This window comes from Gadus macrocephalus, chromosome 7 (genome assembly GCF_031168955.1).
Source record: "Gadus macrocephalus chromosome 7, ASM3116895v1".
NCBI lineage: Eukaryota > Metazoa > Chordata > Actinopteri > Gadiformes > Gadidae > Gadus > Gadus macrocephalus.
The window spans coordinates 23,381,426-23,399,438 of record NC_082388.1 but is presented as its reverse complement, the minus strand read 5'-3'; the positions used below and the strand labels follow the sequence as shown (position 1 = coordinate 23,399,438).

At 47.7% G+C, this 18,013-nt stretch overlaps 1 protein-coding gene across 12 annotated transcripts in view; it reads left to right on the top strand.

The window, feature by feature from the left end:
* Window positions 1-18,013, top strand: part of mtmr4 (myotubularin related protein 4) — a 45,194-nt gene that overhangs the window by 15,778 nt on the left and 11,403 nt on the right. For 10 of the 12 annotated variants that reach the window (XM_060056009.1, XM_060056010.1, XM_060056012.1 and 7 more), the window contains 10 exons: window positions 1,941-2,030; window positions 7,394-7,510; window positions 9,742-9,771; window positions 10,604-10,686; window positions 11,350-11,516; window positions 11,995-12,091; window positions 14,838-14,951; window positions 15,213-15,412; window positions 16,325-16,453; window positions 17,542-17,653. In XM_060056009.1, coding sequence (XP_059911992.1) covers window positions 1,941-2,030; window positions 7,394-7,510; window positions 9,742-9,771; window positions 10,604-10,686; window positions 11,350-11,516; window positions 11,995-12,091; window positions 14,838-14,951; window positions 15,213-15,412; window positions 16,325-16,453; window positions 17,542-17,653 — 1,139 coding nt within the window. The remainder of the gene's footprint in view (window positions 1-1,940; window positions 2,031-7,393; window positions 7,511-9,741; window positions 9,772-10,603; window positions 10,687-11,349; window positions 11,517-11,994; window positions 12,092-14,837; window positions 14,952-15,212; window positions 15,413-16,324; window positions 16,454-17,541; window positions 17,654-18,013) is intronic. The other 2 variants (XM_060056007.1, XM_060056005.1) reach the window with 1 other exon arrangement.

Genomic DNA, 18,013 nt, shown 5'->3' with positions numbered 1-18,013 from the left:
GGGGGAGGGAACGCTCAGCAGTGACTGAGCAGAAATGTCCTGAGCACAGAACTGGTGTCGGTTGGAATATGTGTGAGGGCTTTTTATTTATACTAGGTGTCTGTCCTTTTAGAATCAAGAGCTTTCCGGGACTTATAGTCCAGTTTGTGTGTACCATTCAGCAAGGTGTATCAAAATGCCATCGTTGGTTTGCTGCATGATAGATCTTAACATCTGAAATATTAATGCACAGAGCACATCTTCTGCCCAAAAGCCCCGTTTCAATCAATATTTCATACTCCCCACCACCACTGTCCTTTTGGGTCTCAGACTGTACAACTGCTAATCTAAAGACAGGACGTTTGTCGGGTGACGGGGCCTAAAACTGTAATAGAAAGTAGGATTCACAATTGACTAGCAAAGCATTTGTTTTGGAGCAAACCCTGTTAGCATGTCAGTTTTCTCGCACATCCAGCCTTTGCCTCCTAGGCTTATGAATTTCTTATGAATAAAACCAAAGTGACGGAAGTTGGATAGCAACGAACACAATTGGCAAGTGGCGTGCTTCAGTTGAAATAAACGACGTCTGGCGCAAGAGATGAACCAAAGCCTCAGTGTTCTTGTCACAGAGACTTCTGGAGCCTCCTGAGGTACATTCTGTTCTCCTGGCCCTTCAGAAACCTGCACTGTCAGCAGTGCTTCATAAGAGCGGCCATTAAACGATGCCAGGGCGTCCACGGCGCAAGCGCTGGCCCAAATAAATAAATAAAGAGTCCAGAGAATTGATTGATCGCGGGACTGTGTGCGGGTGTTTGTTCAACCAATCAATTACCTGAGCCAGTCTAGCGGCCAACGTTAAATCTGTTAAATAAGCCTCTACAGCGACACCTTCTCAGATTATGCATTGCTACGTCCCTGCCGGTCTGAGTACCCGGGGGAGAACAGAATGACCATGGGCCACCAGGGGAACCATGGCCCTGAGATGACAGGACCCCTCCCTGTCCTGATGGGTTGGCTGGCAGTCACGGCTCCGCCCGATCACGAAGCAGTGATGCACGGCAGGGCTTATCACTCGACCGATGCTGAAGTCATATCGGATATTAAAATTGGAAGAGATATTAAGGTTGAGATAGTGGCATTGTCTCCTGTTCCCAAGCAATTTACCCTCTCTATATCAGTATTATCTATATCTTTAATACTAGCATGAGTCCAACAAGTAGGGCTACTTACGGCTCTTCGTAATCATTGTGTTTTTCACACCTAATGATCTCTGGGAAACAAAGTTGTAATTTCTGGCACACAGTATCACTTGCTACTCCTGCGCACCGCCCGACAGTAGTATGTGTTATGGTGGTGTGTTCACAGTTTGACACCACATGATGCTAGATGAAACTCCTGATCACATGGTTTGCGGCCATGTTGGATCCTCCTTCATGGTGTGAAGAGATTGCGTGGCTAAAAGGAAATATGTTGTTTTTCGGTGGATGTAGATGCATTTACATTAGATTGCTACGTTAGCTTGAGCATGCTACTGCTGTTCGCTTTAGCTCAACCTACATGTAATTTTCTTTATTCAATCCTCAAACTAAGAATAGTACTATGATTATATTAACTTCCAGGGTAATAAAAGAAGCCTAGCGTAATGTCAGTATCAATCTTTCTTTAATTTAAATTTGGCTTAATGATCTTTGCACAATGAATACCAAGCTAGCATAATTTAATACGCATGACCTGCTGGAGTGAATGAAATAATACATTGGATGCTTTCAATGTTGTTGTTTGGTATCCTTTGCTTCATTTTTATTTTCTACAAAACGATTCCATCCGTCGACATTAACATAATTAAAGTCTGTGTATCCACGGTGTGAAGGTCTATTCAACATGCGTGGCCCCTTGCAGCATCCTGCCCTGTTTGTGGGCTGCTATCTAACCACCTGCTGGGTTGTCTTGTGTCCCATCAGGGTGAAGACGGGCCTCCCAGTCTGGAGTACATCAAGGCCAAGGACCTGTTTCCCCAGAAGGAGCTGGTGAAGGAAGACGACAGCCTTCAGGTGAGACCTCCGTCACATCCCCTCCCTCCGTCCGTCCGACCGACCCTCTGCCCCGCTCGACCTCCTCCAGATCCTAAGCTGGAGGGAGCCGGCTCTGACCCTCAGCCGGCATGCTCTTCACGACGGTGGTGTTTTATTTGTGCAGGCCTGGGTCGATGGGGTCCTTTGCGTGGCAGTTGGCCAGGTGATGATCTCAGGGCTGAATCGTGCGGTTGCTCGGCAGTGTTGCACTGCAGCTAGGACAGGGGCGATTTATACCGTTCCCTTCCTTCACATCCTTCACACCGAGGCGAGCGAGTTGTTTAGATGGGACTCTATACCGTACAAAGCAGTGGCGCTTGGGAAGGGCTGAGATTGGGCCATAAGTGAATCAGCAGCACGGCATTAATACACTTTCTATCTTTCAGATTAAGAGTGGCTGAGTGATACACATGGCTGAGTGACACAAATTGCCCAATCAGCCCTCCCTCATTTAGATAAGGCATTGGAGATACACGCACTTAGCGCTTTCATTTTGAAAGTGGGAACCTGAACTGAGGCCTCTGCAGGTGTGTCGTCAGTATATTTCACTTGCTAGTAAAAACATCTTTGATAGGGTTTTCTGAAGCTTTACAGTGGTCCATTTCATCTACAGGCTATTGGACATTATTCTTAATTTAAATGAAAGCATGCATTATAATTTAATATATAATGTAACCTACACAGGCCATGCAACCTGTAAAATAATAACAGTATTACTATAACTTCATCATATGCACCACTGTTCAAGGTTCAACTTTGGGCTAAAAAAGCGCATTCACTCATTTTATACTTTGAACAGAAATGACTTTACAGTTGGCATTTATCCCCTGAGTGCTTTGTGATGGGTCATCTATCTTGCTTTTGTTCCGCTTGACAAAAGCCGAGCCATTGCTGGGTATTGAAAGATGTTTGCATTACTTAAGCGAAGCAGGTTTATGGCCCTCTTCCGTGGCCGGTGCCATTATCGAAATTGGGAAGGGCAAGTTTTATGGTGGCGCGTGGGTGTGTGCGATCAAAATAATAATTGTAATTACCGCGATGGGCTAACATCTCGCAGTTGGCCACAGCTCACGATACAAAGACCTCATGCATTTGTGTGTTGCTAATGGCCCGTTTCAATTGGTCACTGATCAAGTCATCCTAATGCTAATTTCTAATCAGATCATTGATGCTATCCTTCGCTATTCCCATGCTTCCTTTTATGTGGTGATCTTATCTTATGGAAACACATATGTAGCAAAATTAAAATGGCAATGCAATTTGCAATTCAATAAGTCATTACATTATGCAATTGACAATTCATTATGCAATTTAATAATGTAATTTGTAAATACGTTATTCAAAGTGTATTTTAATATGCACAGTGACAATGAGTTTTGTTTTGAGTTTCTTTATTCAAATTGAAAAGCTATAGCGTCCCCGTGATTGCAATGCACTTTGCCACGCTCCGTGTGTAGCGATATTCAAATTACATTTCAAACCGCAAAACGCTTTGGAAAATATTTTGCTAAACGTTTTGCAAAAGAGTTTTCAAAACGTTTTGCAAAAGAGTTTGCAAAACGCTTTGCAAAATCCCCCAAAAAAATTCTTTGACTACTTATTTATTGAACTTTAAAGGTGCAGTACTAAGAATGAATGGCATCGAGCTGAACAGACAGAAATTGAATATAATATTCTTAACAATTGACACTTGGCTAATCAATGCTTTCATAGACAGTGACATCCTTTTGAAGAACTTCAGGCACCTTGCTGGTGCCTGAACATATCTTCTCTCCTTAATCCTACACACTGCTCCTTTAATTAATTATTATCTATTTTTTATTCTTCTGACTTACTTTTGGCTGGTAGTATTAATAACAAGATGCTTTTGTAACACAAATCTGTGAAAACATCTGAAGACCCCTAAATGTATTAGTCGTCATGGCAGTGTATGATTTGAAAAATCGTTTTCTGGTTCGGTCTACTTCTCTCCATCATGCCCGTCCCCTCACTTTGTCCCCTCCTGCTTTCACACAATCACGAACACGCGTCTGAGAGCAGTCCCACGACACCATCACAACGGACACGTCTCTCCAGAGCTTCACTGCAATGGCAGATTTGATCTCGGACCACATGCATCACACCACTGTGTGTGTATACCCCAGCCCCCCCCTTCCTCCCCTTCCTCCCCGTCCTCCCCAGTGCACATGTGTGCCAGCACGTGAGCACAAATGCGCATACGCATTAGAGCCTGTGATAGATGCGTACGTTTTCCACACAAAGCAAGGAAGCAGGCTTCCAACACCGGAAATCACGACTCCAGTGTCAGACAATGTCATACTCCTTGCTGGCTTTCTCTGTCTCTATATTTCTCTCCATCTATCTCTCCATCTGTGTGTGTGTGTGGGGGGGGGGTCTTTCTCTCTATATATTTCTCTCCATCTATCTCTCTGTCTGTGTGTGTATGGGGGGTCTCTCTCTTTCTCTTTCTCTTTCTCTCTCTGATATTGTCTGTCTCTTTCATATATTGTCTCTCTTTCTCCTCCATCTAACTCTCTCTGTCTGTGTTGCTGGGGGGGTTCTCTCTCTTTCTCTCCATCCATCGCTCTGTCTCTGTATATGTGTGTGGGGGAGAGGGGGTCTGTCTCTCTCTCTCTCTCTATCTCTCCCTGTGTCTCTGTCTCTCTCTCCCTTTTTTCTCTCGCTCTCGCTCTTTCTTTCTTTCTGTGTCTTTGCTAAGCCTCTCCCTGGCCTAGTTCTGCTGCAGGGGAAGAAGCAGGGCGTCTCTCTCCTGCCCTTCTCGTCGGCAGGTGTGTGTTGGACTCAAACACCTCCCATTAGGAACGCAAGCTTGCGTGTGATGGTGCCGCCCCAAGGTCTGCCCATCACGTTCATCGTCGTGACGACCCGTGTCTCGCTGTCCCCGTGCCGACGATACGTCCCCTCCCCTTCCACGACGCCGGAGCCTCCCACCACAACGCTTCCCCTGAGACCTCCTCGTGCACCCCCACCCACTTTCTACAGATGATGCTTCTACTCACGGATTCCAAATTTAGACCTTTAGAAAGATCGTCTCGGCTGTGCTGTGGCGCAACATCAAAGAGTATTATTTTAGTTTTGGCAGGATGCGAGGGGCCTACAGAACTCCTGCAGAAATCCTCGAGGTTGAATTTCCTGGATAGAACTGAAGACTGGGACGTATTAGCGGAGACTTTGTTCTGCGGAATCCGGCCCTTATTTAGCAGCTGCCGCATTATTGGCTTCTGACACGCCCACCGCGGAGATACTAGATGTATATCAGCCCCATTGTCTGATCAGGTTATTGATATCGGATTGCAGTCCATCCCAGTATTTGAGACGAGGCCTGTGGCGCACACCCACCCAAAGTATTCCTCTGAGGCGTCAATTAGGCAGATCTTCTGACGTCCGGGGGAAACCTTATCTTTTTGCGTAGTTGGACCGTGTGTCTGTACTCCCGCTAACTCGTAGTGCTGGTGGAAGTATCCAAACGTGTTGTTACTTGAGTTGAACACTTCTGCCCTCCCCCGCTCAGCCTCGGAGAACATCACCATGGTACCCTCTCTTGGCAAATCTCTCAAATGCTCTCGGCCTCCTGGTTGCGTGTCATATCAGTACTCGGATGTCTTTTTGAATTGTGTTCAAAACATAATTATGTATTTTCTTTCATGCGTACGTAATACAGGACATCCACGCTCTCCCACCTCCCTCACCATCCCATGTTTCCTCCATTGAAGTGATTTCATTTATGCAGTGGTTGACAATGCAGCTGCTCTTTTGAGCTTATTTGTTCCACCCCTGGAGTTTAAGCTAATAGTTATCTTAGTTTACCAAATACATAAGAGCCTTTGTTTCTTGATTAAGCTGTAAACTAGCGTCCTGCTAGCTCTCCCCCTCCCCCCCCCAAACATGCAGTATTCTGCCCCGCTGCATGCCTCATTGACCATGCACCGCTGGCCCTCTCTTCTTCGTGACTCAGCGATTGCATGCTAATGCACGGTTGCGCGGTTAGGTCGTGTACGGTCTCCAGGCAACCGTTTAACGTGCCACAGGGGAACGGCCTTACCCTGACCGTACTTTTCCCCGGTTGCTCCCTGAGGCCCGGGCCGGTGGTAGCATACTCCATAGATAGCTTCCCAGGACATCCCGAAGTCTGTTGGTTCTTGTTATGAATCGATTGACAAGCAAACCCAATGCTGGAACTGTGGAATTGTACAATTTGTGGAGGAAATCGATGATGTGAGAACGAGATGATTTCTCCGTGAGCCAAAATGCTTTGGCACACCATGTTTCGGGCTAGCAGCATCTGTTAATTCCAGACAGTGTAAAACCTCGTCCATTTTATTAAATGACGGTCTTTGACTGCACCTTTTTTGGAACTCATCTGACTTCTCTTTGACATGGAACCTGTTCGTCTCTAAAAATAACTACAAGGAGTTATTGTCACATCGCGGCTTATCACCCAACGAATTGAGGCGTAGTCTGATGAGGACTTGGATATCAAACCTGTTGGCATTCATCCTCTAAAGTTAAACAATGGTGTAGCCTAAACCCTACGGAATGTGCCTGACGATTAATAGGAAAAAGTGATTTGAAAAACTCATGGTTTCAATATCCTTTTTATTGTTTACTAGATTTTAGATGAAAGTATCACAGGCTATTAAGCAACATTCACAATGAAGTGCTGTTCACATCGGGTTCACTAAACCAAATGAACCCTAATTGATCATATGAGAGAACACTTAAAAGCTATGAATTAGATTAGCAAGGCAGAACAGATGAGAGGAGGTCGACAAAAATATTTGCTGGCTTGCCGTCTGGTCTTTGAATCAAATCAAGAGTTCCTGTAGAAGTTGGCAGAGGTGTGTGTGTGTGTGTGTGTGTGTGTGTGTGTGTGTGTGTGTGCGTGTGCACGCGCGCACGCGCGCACATCATCTAATGTCCTGGGCCTCTGAATGGAATCCCAAACAAGCTCCTATTTCCTCTGATACAAACCAATTACCTTAATACTGGGGTCCCAGCCCAACCCCGGAGCCGCCTTAAATGAAAGGGCCACACGTAATGAACAGTATGAGAGCCTTGACTGTACGGTCAGCAGCACTGACGCAGTAGCCATCATGTATCCCCCCCCCCCCCCCCCCCCCCCCAGACACGTCCGCCCCCGTGTCTCATGAAGAACGGCCGATAAAACTGCTCACACTCGCACTCTCTTCACACACTTCCTCCTCCTTCCTGTTTATCGCTTCTCTCTTTCGCTTTGCACACGCTTTTCCCCATCACAGGGGTCTAAAAAAAACATCAGACCTCATTAACGCACCACCTCTTCCATTCCTCCGCTCCCCCAGGTACCGTTCCCGGCGCTGCAGGGGGAAGGGGTGGAGTACCTGGGCCGTGCCGACGAGGCCGTCATCGCCATCTCCAACTACAGGCTCCACATCAAGTTCAAGGATTCGGTCATCAATGTAAGTCCACGGCAGTGCGGTTCGCCCCCATGTTGTCGTTGGTCGTCGAGCTCCACTGGGAAGACTGTGGGACTCACACTGCCAGGGTTAGGGGTTCAGGTTCTGCTGGGTTACCTGCAGTGAGTATGTATACACCCTAGGGCTTTGACTCCGAACTTCGTTATTCGAATATAATTTGAATATCCAAAAGATAAATCAAAATTCGAACGAATATTAGGCAGCCCTTAATATTCGAACCTGTTATGGGCAGGCCAAGAGGGAGGGACGTCGGAGAACCCGACGCAGTCTATTCATAATATTGTAATGACCACGGAAGAGGCAGTGAATGAAGTATTGATTAGACAGCGGTTTATAATAGAAACCTAATAAACCGTTGGAACACGCAAGACCGGTAACCATAGCAACGCCGGTAGACAAACCTCGCGAAGCCCAATCCAGGTCTTACTGAAGGCATTTAATGGTCAAAATATTATTAATAAATGTTCGAATATTAATATTAATAAACAAACAAAATTTGAATATGATTTTTGGGCGAAAGTCAAAGCCCTAATACACCCCCACGGTATTGGCACGACAGACAGACAGACAGACCCACAGAAGTTGTTAGAGTGGAGTTTTACCAGGTGGATCGATATTAATTCAAACGTTATGACACAAGAGATTCAAACACGACTTTGCATTATCAAACTAAAGTATCGAAGCTGCATTCTAAAGTGGGCGGCCCAGACTGTGCTAAGAGGTCAGTCACATGGCCCACCTGCGTGGGCGACTCTGATCTCCCAGGCAGGCATGGGAGATTTAGGATGACATCATGGCTCTCCAGGCCTTGACCCCGTGCTGGCGGGGAGCACTTGCGTCTCGCTCCCTCGCTCTCCCGTTGACGTCAGTGCCTCGCTTGTGCAAACACGCACACAGGCCCGTTGTGTGCCTTGACGAGAAAGTGTACAGCCTTGTGAAGGTTTCCCACACGTCGGGTCATGTTTTCCAGCTAGACTCCAGCCAGAGACATAAATAATAGTAAGAAGGGGCCTTTCAATAATAACCGTGCAAAGGGGGTGTGCACCCGTTTTTAGGGGTAGGAGCCAGGGAACCCAGAAACATGGTAATATGCCTGATAAGATCGTCAGCATGGTATTATATGCGATTGTGTCACCGTTACTGCTATACTACTGTGGTTTTTACAGAAGGGGTAAAATCCTAAATTTTTGCCATTCTCCCCAAAACACTAAGTGAACATTCCACTCTGCTGAACGCAGTCAGCGTTCTGTTTCTGACGTCTGAGAGCCTTTCACGAGGAACTCGTGAGAAGAACGTCATCTGATCTGACCTGTTCGGTCGGTCAGCAATTTTTCAAAATCGCGTTGGCTTATCCTGCAGAATGCATACTTTTTTAAGTGTTTCTGGTCTAGTACTATTTGTACAACATACCGTTGCCTACTCATTGCAGCATTTTTTTTGTTCTGGGTAAATGAAGAAGTAAAGTTGTTAAAAAAGCGGGAAAAAACGGTCACAAAGTTGCAGCTGTTTGAAACCCCTCCCCACTCCCTCTCGCAAACAATTTAACTTTAAGCCCAAAATGCATTTTCTTCCATTCCAACTGCAAACAGTGGCTTCACTCTGGCTCTTTAAGTGTTAACGCACAGGGCTGATCAGGGCCATCAGAGACCCATTGAATGCTTTTCATTCGAGGAAGGTAAATGTAGAGGATTTCCCTTTCACAACACTGATATTAAACAGCGCCAAACCTCAATTTGACCCTCACAATGCCCTGTGAACACCAGGGAGCCACAGCAGTAATTCATAACTCCCCATCAGCCACATGATCCCTCAGCATCCAAACTGTTTCTTTGCCCTTTGACCTCTGTTCATGTTTGGTTTCATCATGTGTCCCTGGAGTGTCTGGTATCCACTGTACCCTTTCATCTTTCACTCTCTTTGATGTTTTCCTACTTTGAGACCTTTTAATTTCCTTTTTGTGTTTGATGTTTTTGTTTCTTCCATTTCCTACTGTCTTGTGTCCCCCGCCCCCTGCACTCTGTTCCTTCTGTCTCTCCTTCCGCTTTCTCTTTTGTCTCCCTCTTTCCCCTGTCTCTCTTTCTTTCTCTTCTCTCTCTCCCTCTCTCTCTTTCTCCTGACTCTCTCTTTCTTTACCTACTTCGTCTACCTCTCGATCTCCTTTCTCTCCCCCCCCCCCCCCCCCTCCCTCTGTGCTCCACCTGTCACTGTTGTAGAAGTACCCAGGTGTGGACAATGCCATAACTGTGAGTACTGAGTGACCAAGCCGCCCTCTGCCACTGTATAGACACAATGCAGCTCTCCCTCACATTAACTCCACAGTCGAGGTGAACAAAGGCCAACTCTCATCCCAGCCCTTTCGTTGTGGTCGCCATTGTCCAGCACTTTTCGAGCCTCTGCTGAGATTAGTAGTAGTTTGAACAATGTAAACAATCTTTTCTATTCCTGGAGCCTCTCCACTATACACGGCTAGGAAGACAAGTCATTTGGTAACAGCGTTACACCGCAAAGAGCAAATGCTCTGAGGCACTGTGTACCGGAAGTTGCTGCAGAGGGGTTTGGTATTACAGCAAGTGGACGGTCAGGAGTTGTGTGTGAGATCAGTAGAGAAACACTATTTTAAAGCAGAGCTAGAAGTCAACCCAGCACAGGCTGCTTGTTAGTTAGCTAGCAAAGGGGCGTGCATGTGTTGTCTATGGTGGCACACACAGAAACTAGAGAACACCGTTATAATGCCCACTTTGACATATAAATGAGTTTTTCAGGTTTAGTAAAGTGGCTGCTGCTATCAGGGCGTGACTTAAACGTAAGAGGGATATTTTAAGGACACGTTGATTGCGTGGTATTACACCGTATTACTCAGACTTCATTGGAATATTGTAAATGCCCAGCCCACAGGCACCCTCAGTGTCACAATTGAAAAGGAAACGCAGCGAAAAAAAACCAACCTGTTAAGACATAAATGAGCTGTCAAGTTAAAGTGGGAATTTCCGGGGTCACGGTTTGGCTAATCACGGTGTGTTGTGCTTACTGAGGCCTGATGTGTTTGCTCTCTCTTCCCCTCCCACCCACTCACAGGTGCCTCTTGGGCTGATAGAGAGCGTTGAATGCAGAGATATGTTCCAGCTGCACATCATCTGTAAGGACTCCAAAGTAGTGAGGTAAAGATGGCACTCAACCCCCAGCGCAATGGCGTCCAGGCCAACGTGTTGGTCATTGACGATAACATGATTGGTTGCTCCTGAACATCTTTGGCTAATCTACATTACTGTGTACATTTGTTAGGACCAGGCATTGTAATTAATGCGCAGAACTTGATATGGTGATCCACAAAACCATTTACCCAACAGTGGCTGTCATCTGTTGACCTATTTGTGTTTTGTCAGCCTAAGGCAACCCAATCCATCTCCTGTTCCCTTGTAAATTATCTTATAGACAAGCTGAGCAGGCTATAAACAAAATGTAATTAATATATACTATATAATTAGCTTATTTCTTATTGATCACCGATCATTGAACCCTACAGTCGTGTCTTCACGCCAGCTGGAATCCATCTGCACGCATTTGAATCTTTACCATCCCGTTTAAACAAAAGGGCAACCCCCTTCTCTGCAGCAGCAGATGTCCCAGGGCACGCTCTATGATTCCACATCAATTAGACAAGAAAAACGACTGCCATTATGTCGTTACTTACCCGACCTTCCCGTCAACTGCCCCTCCCACCCCGACGCCCACCAACGACGCACCGACGCTCAAAGAGTATGAGAACTGTTTGTGGCCGTCGACTCTGCCCTAACCCGTGCGCCGGTCTCTGCCCTCGTCAGATGTCACTTCTCCACCTTCAAGCAGTGCCAGGAGTGGGTGAAGCGTCTGAACCGCTCTGTGGTGCACCCGTCGCGGCTGGAGGACCTGTTCGCCCTGGCCTACCACGCCTGGTGCCTGGGAGGCAGTGCCGACGACGAGGACCAGCACCTGCACCTCTGTCGCCCAGGTAGCCCCGTGTGGTGGTTCAGCAGAGAGACGCAGCCGTTAAGGAGCGGGTCCCGGGGGGGCGGGCATCTGGTACAGAGCCCAGGACCGTTTGGGCGGGGGCGGGGGTTGAACACCTTGATCATCGCTAGGGCTGCCCGCCCCCTGATTTGTGTAACGTCGCCGCAGACACACACAAGCACACGAACAGAGGCACGCGCACACAAACAGAGACACACAGCCACACAAGCACACAGACACACACACTTCCTACTCTGATTATTAACCAGATGGTCTGTTTTTGAAGGCGGGTCCTTTTCAATGTGACAGCCAAACACATGGCCGCTTTGCCATATCACAGCCAATGGGATTAATTCAAGTTTGAGTGCCTTAGGATTCCCAGATGTCCCAATGTCCAACACACTGTAGATGAGTCACACAGTCTACATATCCGTTGCTACTGCTGTCTAGAACGTGTGTTCTTCTTCGTGTTCCTCCAGGCGATCACGTGCGACACAGAATGGAGATGGAGGTGAGGAGGATGGGCTTCGACACCCAGAACGCCTGGAGAGTGTCTGACATCAACTCCAACTACAAGTACGCCAAAGAGTCTCGCCCTGCGATGGCCGTCAGCGAGGGCTAACGACACAGCACACACAAAAACACCTGCATAGGAACGGAATGAGTCTCTAGTTTTTGGTGGAATAAGCTGTGTTTATTCACAGATCATTGTTTTTGTGAACATCAAAGCTAGGGTCGGCATTTTGGAGGAACAAGCCAGAGTAAGCTTGATTTTGAAAGTATCAAACCGGAGGGAAAAAAAACAGCCCTTCAGGCCCTCCCTCCAAAGCCACTCCCCATAAACACATGACTAGCGCACTAGCCTCTGTAATGGCTCAACCTAGCCTTGTGGAAGACTCGGGTCATGCGCATTGAGGGTACGGGCAGGTTGGTAGGTAGGTAGGTAGGTAGACGGACGTGTTAGCCTTCCAATCATTTAAATCCGGCCAAATGAAATGTTTGGATGGGCTTTACAGGTCGGCGAAAGTCTCAGACGCTGTAACTTTTCGGATTGATTGATTGATGTGGGGATGCAAAGAGAATTTCCTAAAACACGAAACAAGATCAAAAGGAATTTCCTAGTCTTAATAAAGAGCAAGACACAGGGAATGCTAAGGCTCTGATAGGGTGGGGCTCGACGAGTTGAGTTTATCCTCGGTGCGGTGAAGACAAAAACAGACGCCTACACCCTGGGCTTTGTTTTTGGGGGCGTGTGTCTGTGTGTGTGTGTGTGCGCGTGTTTCCATGGCAGCGCCCCGGGCCCTCTAAGTGTCCTCTGCGCGTCCAGGTGGATGAAGGGGAGAGGCCGGTGCGTGTGAGGCCGGTGTGTCGCGAGGCAGTGCCTCCCGCGGTGGGAGACAGACACGGCGCACTCGTCTGCCGGGCTAATTAAACAGCTGGGGCCCTGCTGAGAGTCATGACTCAGCACACCGGCTCTGTCTCTCTCTCTCTCTCTCTCTCTCTCTCTCTCTCTCTTGCTCTCTCTCGCTTTTTTTTATCTCTATGTCTCACTCTCGCTTGCCCTTGCACTCTTTGTTTCTCCTCTGATACATTTAATTTCTGGCTGTCTACTCTCTCTGTATTCCCTCTCTCTCATCTCTCACGCCTCTTGTCTCTCTCTCTCTCTCTCTCTCCCCTCTCCTTTCTCTCCTCTCTTCGTTCTGTATCTTCTCTCGACGCCTCTATCTTTGCTTTTCTCTGGCTTCTGTTATTTCTCCGAATTTCTCTCATCTCTTCTTTCTTTCCATTACGTTCCTCTCTTTTCTGTGTTTATCTCTTCTCCTCTTCACTCAGCGTATATTTGTCCTCTCTCTTCTTTCTCATACCTTTTTACTCCCATCTCTCTCCGTCTCCATCATCATCATCTCTTTAATTTGACTCCCTCTGAAAGGGAGGAATTAAGAGAGTGTCTGCGGGGAGGGGATGATGGAGAGATGCGGAAGAGGGGCGAGAGGAGAGGAATAGAGAGGAGTGCATGTGGGGCGAAGATGATAGAGGAGATGGGGGGGGGGGGGGGGGGGGGGTGGACGACGACGTACTGAGGCGGCTGGCGGTGATGTCCCAGAGCAACAAGCGACAAGCTGCTGCTGCTATGGCGGACGCCAGTCATTTATGCAACAGAATGCTTTCTGGACGGGGTATTGCACTGGGGAGAGAGAGAGGGGACATTTGAGGAAATGAAAATAGACGGGTGGCTGAAAAAGGCAATTTCTGTGATCTTAGCCCGAGGAACCACCAGCCACAACCCAATAAGGACTCTAAAGGCTCTTCGTTTAGCTCACAGCCCTGTCCCTAATGTCTGTGCGCGTACGTGCGCGTACGTGCGCGCACGTGCGCCTGTGAGACAGCAAAAAGGCATCCCATTTGTGTTCCATTTGTGTTCCACTTGCCTGGAACAGTCGTAGAAGACGCGTAAACAGAATCAGATTACCGTAACGTAATGGAGCCCTTTTTTTTTGTAAAGGATGAGTCTGCCATAGTACTCAAACCATCAGCAGCCGCGGCCGCGCTTTCCTCCAAGGTCTCCACAAATAAACGGGACGCGAGTCACCGCATTGTTGTCCTCCGTCGGCCCTCATCGTGCTTCGCCGGGGGAGGTAAACAAACCCCCCCCCCCCCTGCATGCGCTAGCAGGAGCTAGCTCCACCGCTGCTGAAAGCAGCCTCGTCATCGCGCATCAGTGGGGGCACGAGAGCTGCATTAATCATGAGAGGGGTGGGTGGGGGGGGGGGGGGGGGCATCTCGTTATGTAATGGGAGGTGCTCTCCCCTGAGGGTGACCCTGTGAGCAGGGGCGGGGGGGGGGGCTGCAGTCACAGTCACAGTCACAGTCACATGATGTTTATTCCACCGGGAACCTCGCCGATGATAAAAAAAACACTACAGCGACACAAGGGTTGTCCGCCACGAGGGAGATAAGCACACACACACCAGGTCTATTTGGGTTAAGGTCTAGAGGATGTCTGGGCGAATCACGATGTTGTTGTTATGGTTCTAAATGTATTATTGATATTGAGACATTTAGCCTCTTGTGTCCAAAGTGACTTAAAGTGAACTGGTAGATTCATGTCATCGAGGAGCAGGTAGGGCTTGAAGACCTGTAGACGTCTAGCCCAACGATTGCCTTTCACAACGGGGCTCGAACCCAGAACCATTCTGCTGGGAGACACGCACCCTTACAGTCACCGACACTAGACCAATCTTTTGCCTGTTACCAGTATTGTTATTGGGAGTCAGGGTATTGTATCCACAGTGTCTAACCCTTTGTGTGTCTGCGTGGGCAGGCTGTGCTCCAGCTACCCCCAGAAGCTGCTGGTTCCAGTGTGGATCACCGACAAGGAGCTGGAGAGCGTTGCCTCCTTCAGGTCCTGGAAGAGGATCCCTGTGGTGGTCTACAGGTACACACAACCGTAGAACTATGTGTGCGTTGTACATCGAGTGTTGTGCAAATTTAATAAATATCCAGAAGCAAGAAACATGAGGCTGCTTTTCGAATGACTAAGCAGGTTGTACTTTAGAAGTGGAACCCAGCTTATAAATGTGTCTAGTGCTCTGCTTTTTTTGTGGCCCGTCTGCGGTTCCTAACTAGTCTGTCTGTTGTTTAACTCAATGCGCCGTCGCTGCTCTCTCTGACCCCCCCCCCCCCCCCCCCCCCACAGGCACCAGAAGAACGGGGCGGTCATCGCCCGCTGCAGCCAGCCAGAGATCAGCTGGTGGGGCTGGAGGAACACGGAGGACGAGTACCTGGTGACCTCCATCGCCAAGGCCTGCCAGATGGACCCGGGGCAGAGGCCCCCGCCCGGGGCCCCGGGGGGCCGGCCCCGCGGGGAGGGCCCCGACTCCACCGACGGAGACTTCGGTAAGACGCTCGCAGGTCTTCAACATTCGGAACTACTTCCCTTGTTTTTTTTGGGGGGATTTTGTCGTTGTTTATTTTACATTGTTATACATGGCTTTGCTGGCTCTTGAGGATGTGTGAGTACTATAATGTGTACGTTTTGTAACTTGTGTTGAATGGATGCGGCCCGGCTTTTCCACAATACACTTTTGTTAATTCACTTTTTTTCTGTGACTTTCCAAACTGGAAACCAATTATATTAATGGGAACCGGAACAGACAATGAGGCTTAACAATTACGCCAGGGCCTGGGAATGTGTTGCACTCAATTACGTGGCTCACATACATTAGCTTTAGAGTGACAATGGACTTCCATCAGTAGACCACAGAACAGTTTCATCACGCTTAATGTTGTACTCAGTTTAGTATGTTGATTTGAAGGCCATTTGGCCTTTCCACACTTCCCCAATCAGACAGAGGTTATAATGCAAATGCTGAATCGGTTCCTCTCTGTCAGACTATTTTTTACCATGTAGAACATCCTTAACCGCATAACTTTTGTTACGTTTTTGCATGGGAAAGCAGTCTTTTTATTCCATGAGTGCACCATTATCTGCATGGAGGGGGCCTGAACTCCCGTTACATTCCCTGCAGCATTCAGAGCTGCTGTCACCCATTTGCAGAAAATATGTATGCTTATGCAGCTTCATGTAATTAATCAAAATGTTGTGACTCTCGCTTCATGTCTGTCTGTCTGTCTGTCTGTCTGTCTGTCTGTCTGTCTGTCTGTCTGTCTGTCTGTCTGTCTGTCTGTCTGTCTGTCTGTCTGTGTTTACCTCTCTCTCCATCTATCCTTTCTCTCTATCGCACTCTCTCGCTGTCTCCCTCTCTCACTCCCTCCCTCCTTCTCTCCCTCCCCCCCTCCCTCCCCCAGACTCCTCTCTGACGGGGGGCCCTGGCGTGGAGGACAGCCCCGCTCGCCAGAAGCTGCTGATCCTGGACGCCCGGTCCTACACGGCGGCCGTGGCCAACCGGGCCAAGGGCGGGGGCTGCGAGTGCGAGGGTCAGTGGGGGCATTCAAACTCCTGGGTCACGTGACAGGGTCGATGACAGTCCCAAGGTTTAGGAACTATTATGGCCTTTGACCTTTGACGTCTTGGCCGATAGGATCTTTTGAGGTCATTTATTTATTTAATCCCTTGAGGACTCCCTGGATGAGACTCCACATGAGTCCCAAGGTTTAGGAACTATTTTGGCCTTTGACCTTTGACATCTTGGCCAATAGGATCTTTTGAGGTCATTTATTGATTTATTTATCTTGAGGACTCCCTGGATGATTCTCTGGTTGACATCTCTTTTTCAAGGTCAGTCCTGGTAAAGATAGTTTCCAGCATACACGTAGGTTACCAAAGGTTACCAAAGTATAGGCTAGATCATGTCAAAACAGATGAACAACAATGAGGGCAAACACAACGCGATAAAAATAGTCAAAGGAGTAACAATGGATTGTGTATTTTGCACGTACTACAGAGACTACAGTAGTTTAGAAATAGAAATTCCACTCCTCAGTTACTGTTTCTTTTATCAGTGCTTTGAACCATCCCAGGGAGACTCTCATTAAGCTGAAAAGTTCTGGAGGTTATTCCATGACCGCAAAATCGAGGGAGCTGCCAAGTTCCAGGCAAATCCCGGGTACCCTGTCTGCAATTAGGCTGAACCCGACCAAATATCAACAGTAGAGAGTTCAAGTAAAATGCTTAAGGTTGAATAAAGAGCATGAAGTGAAAGCTTCTCTTTGTGAAAAGACCTGGCACTTAATGTACGTTGTATTTATTCATGGTAGTTAATTGTGTAGCATCTGCAGTAGCTAGCTATCTACTGTATACAAGGGAATGGGTTAGCCTAGAGATTGTTAGTACTCACACTTGGTTCTATGAACATCTTTACTGTACCGGCAGCGTTATATTGTTTTACTTCTTATGACAAATTAAGTGAAACTCATTGATTGATGTGGGGATCAATCACATCCCCACAAATGAGAGAAAAGTCGCTTTGGATAAAAGCGTCTGCTAAATGCCCTAAAATATAAATGTAAATGTGATCTTCTCAAGGAGCGCTCCATTCACTGTGTTATGTCTGTTGTGTGGACAGAGTACTATCCCAACTGTGAGGTGATGTTCATGGGCATGGCCAACATCCACGCCATCAGGAACAGCTTCCAGGCCCTCCGAGCAGTCTGCAGCCAGATCCCCGATCCGGGAAAGTAAGTCAAGACGGTTGACCTTTCTCTCTGATCTCCCTCAGCCCCCCTGCTCCAATCCTCTGCAATGGGGAAGGCCATCTGTCCTCCGTCCTGTCTGTGGTTATTAATATCGGTTTGTTTTGTATATGCCAATCATCCACTGGATTAGTCATTCACTTTGTGTTCGTATTGCTCCTGTTTGCACGCTGCCGGCTATCTTGTTTACGTGGCGTTCATAATCTTTGATGAAATGCAGCAAAGCACTTTGTTTACGTATCGCAAAGAGTGTGTTTACCTGCAGTGAAGCAGTTTTTCTATTCAGTTAAACAGTTTGTACATCTGTAGTTAAACAGGTCATGTTCTGCACAGTAAATCAGTTTG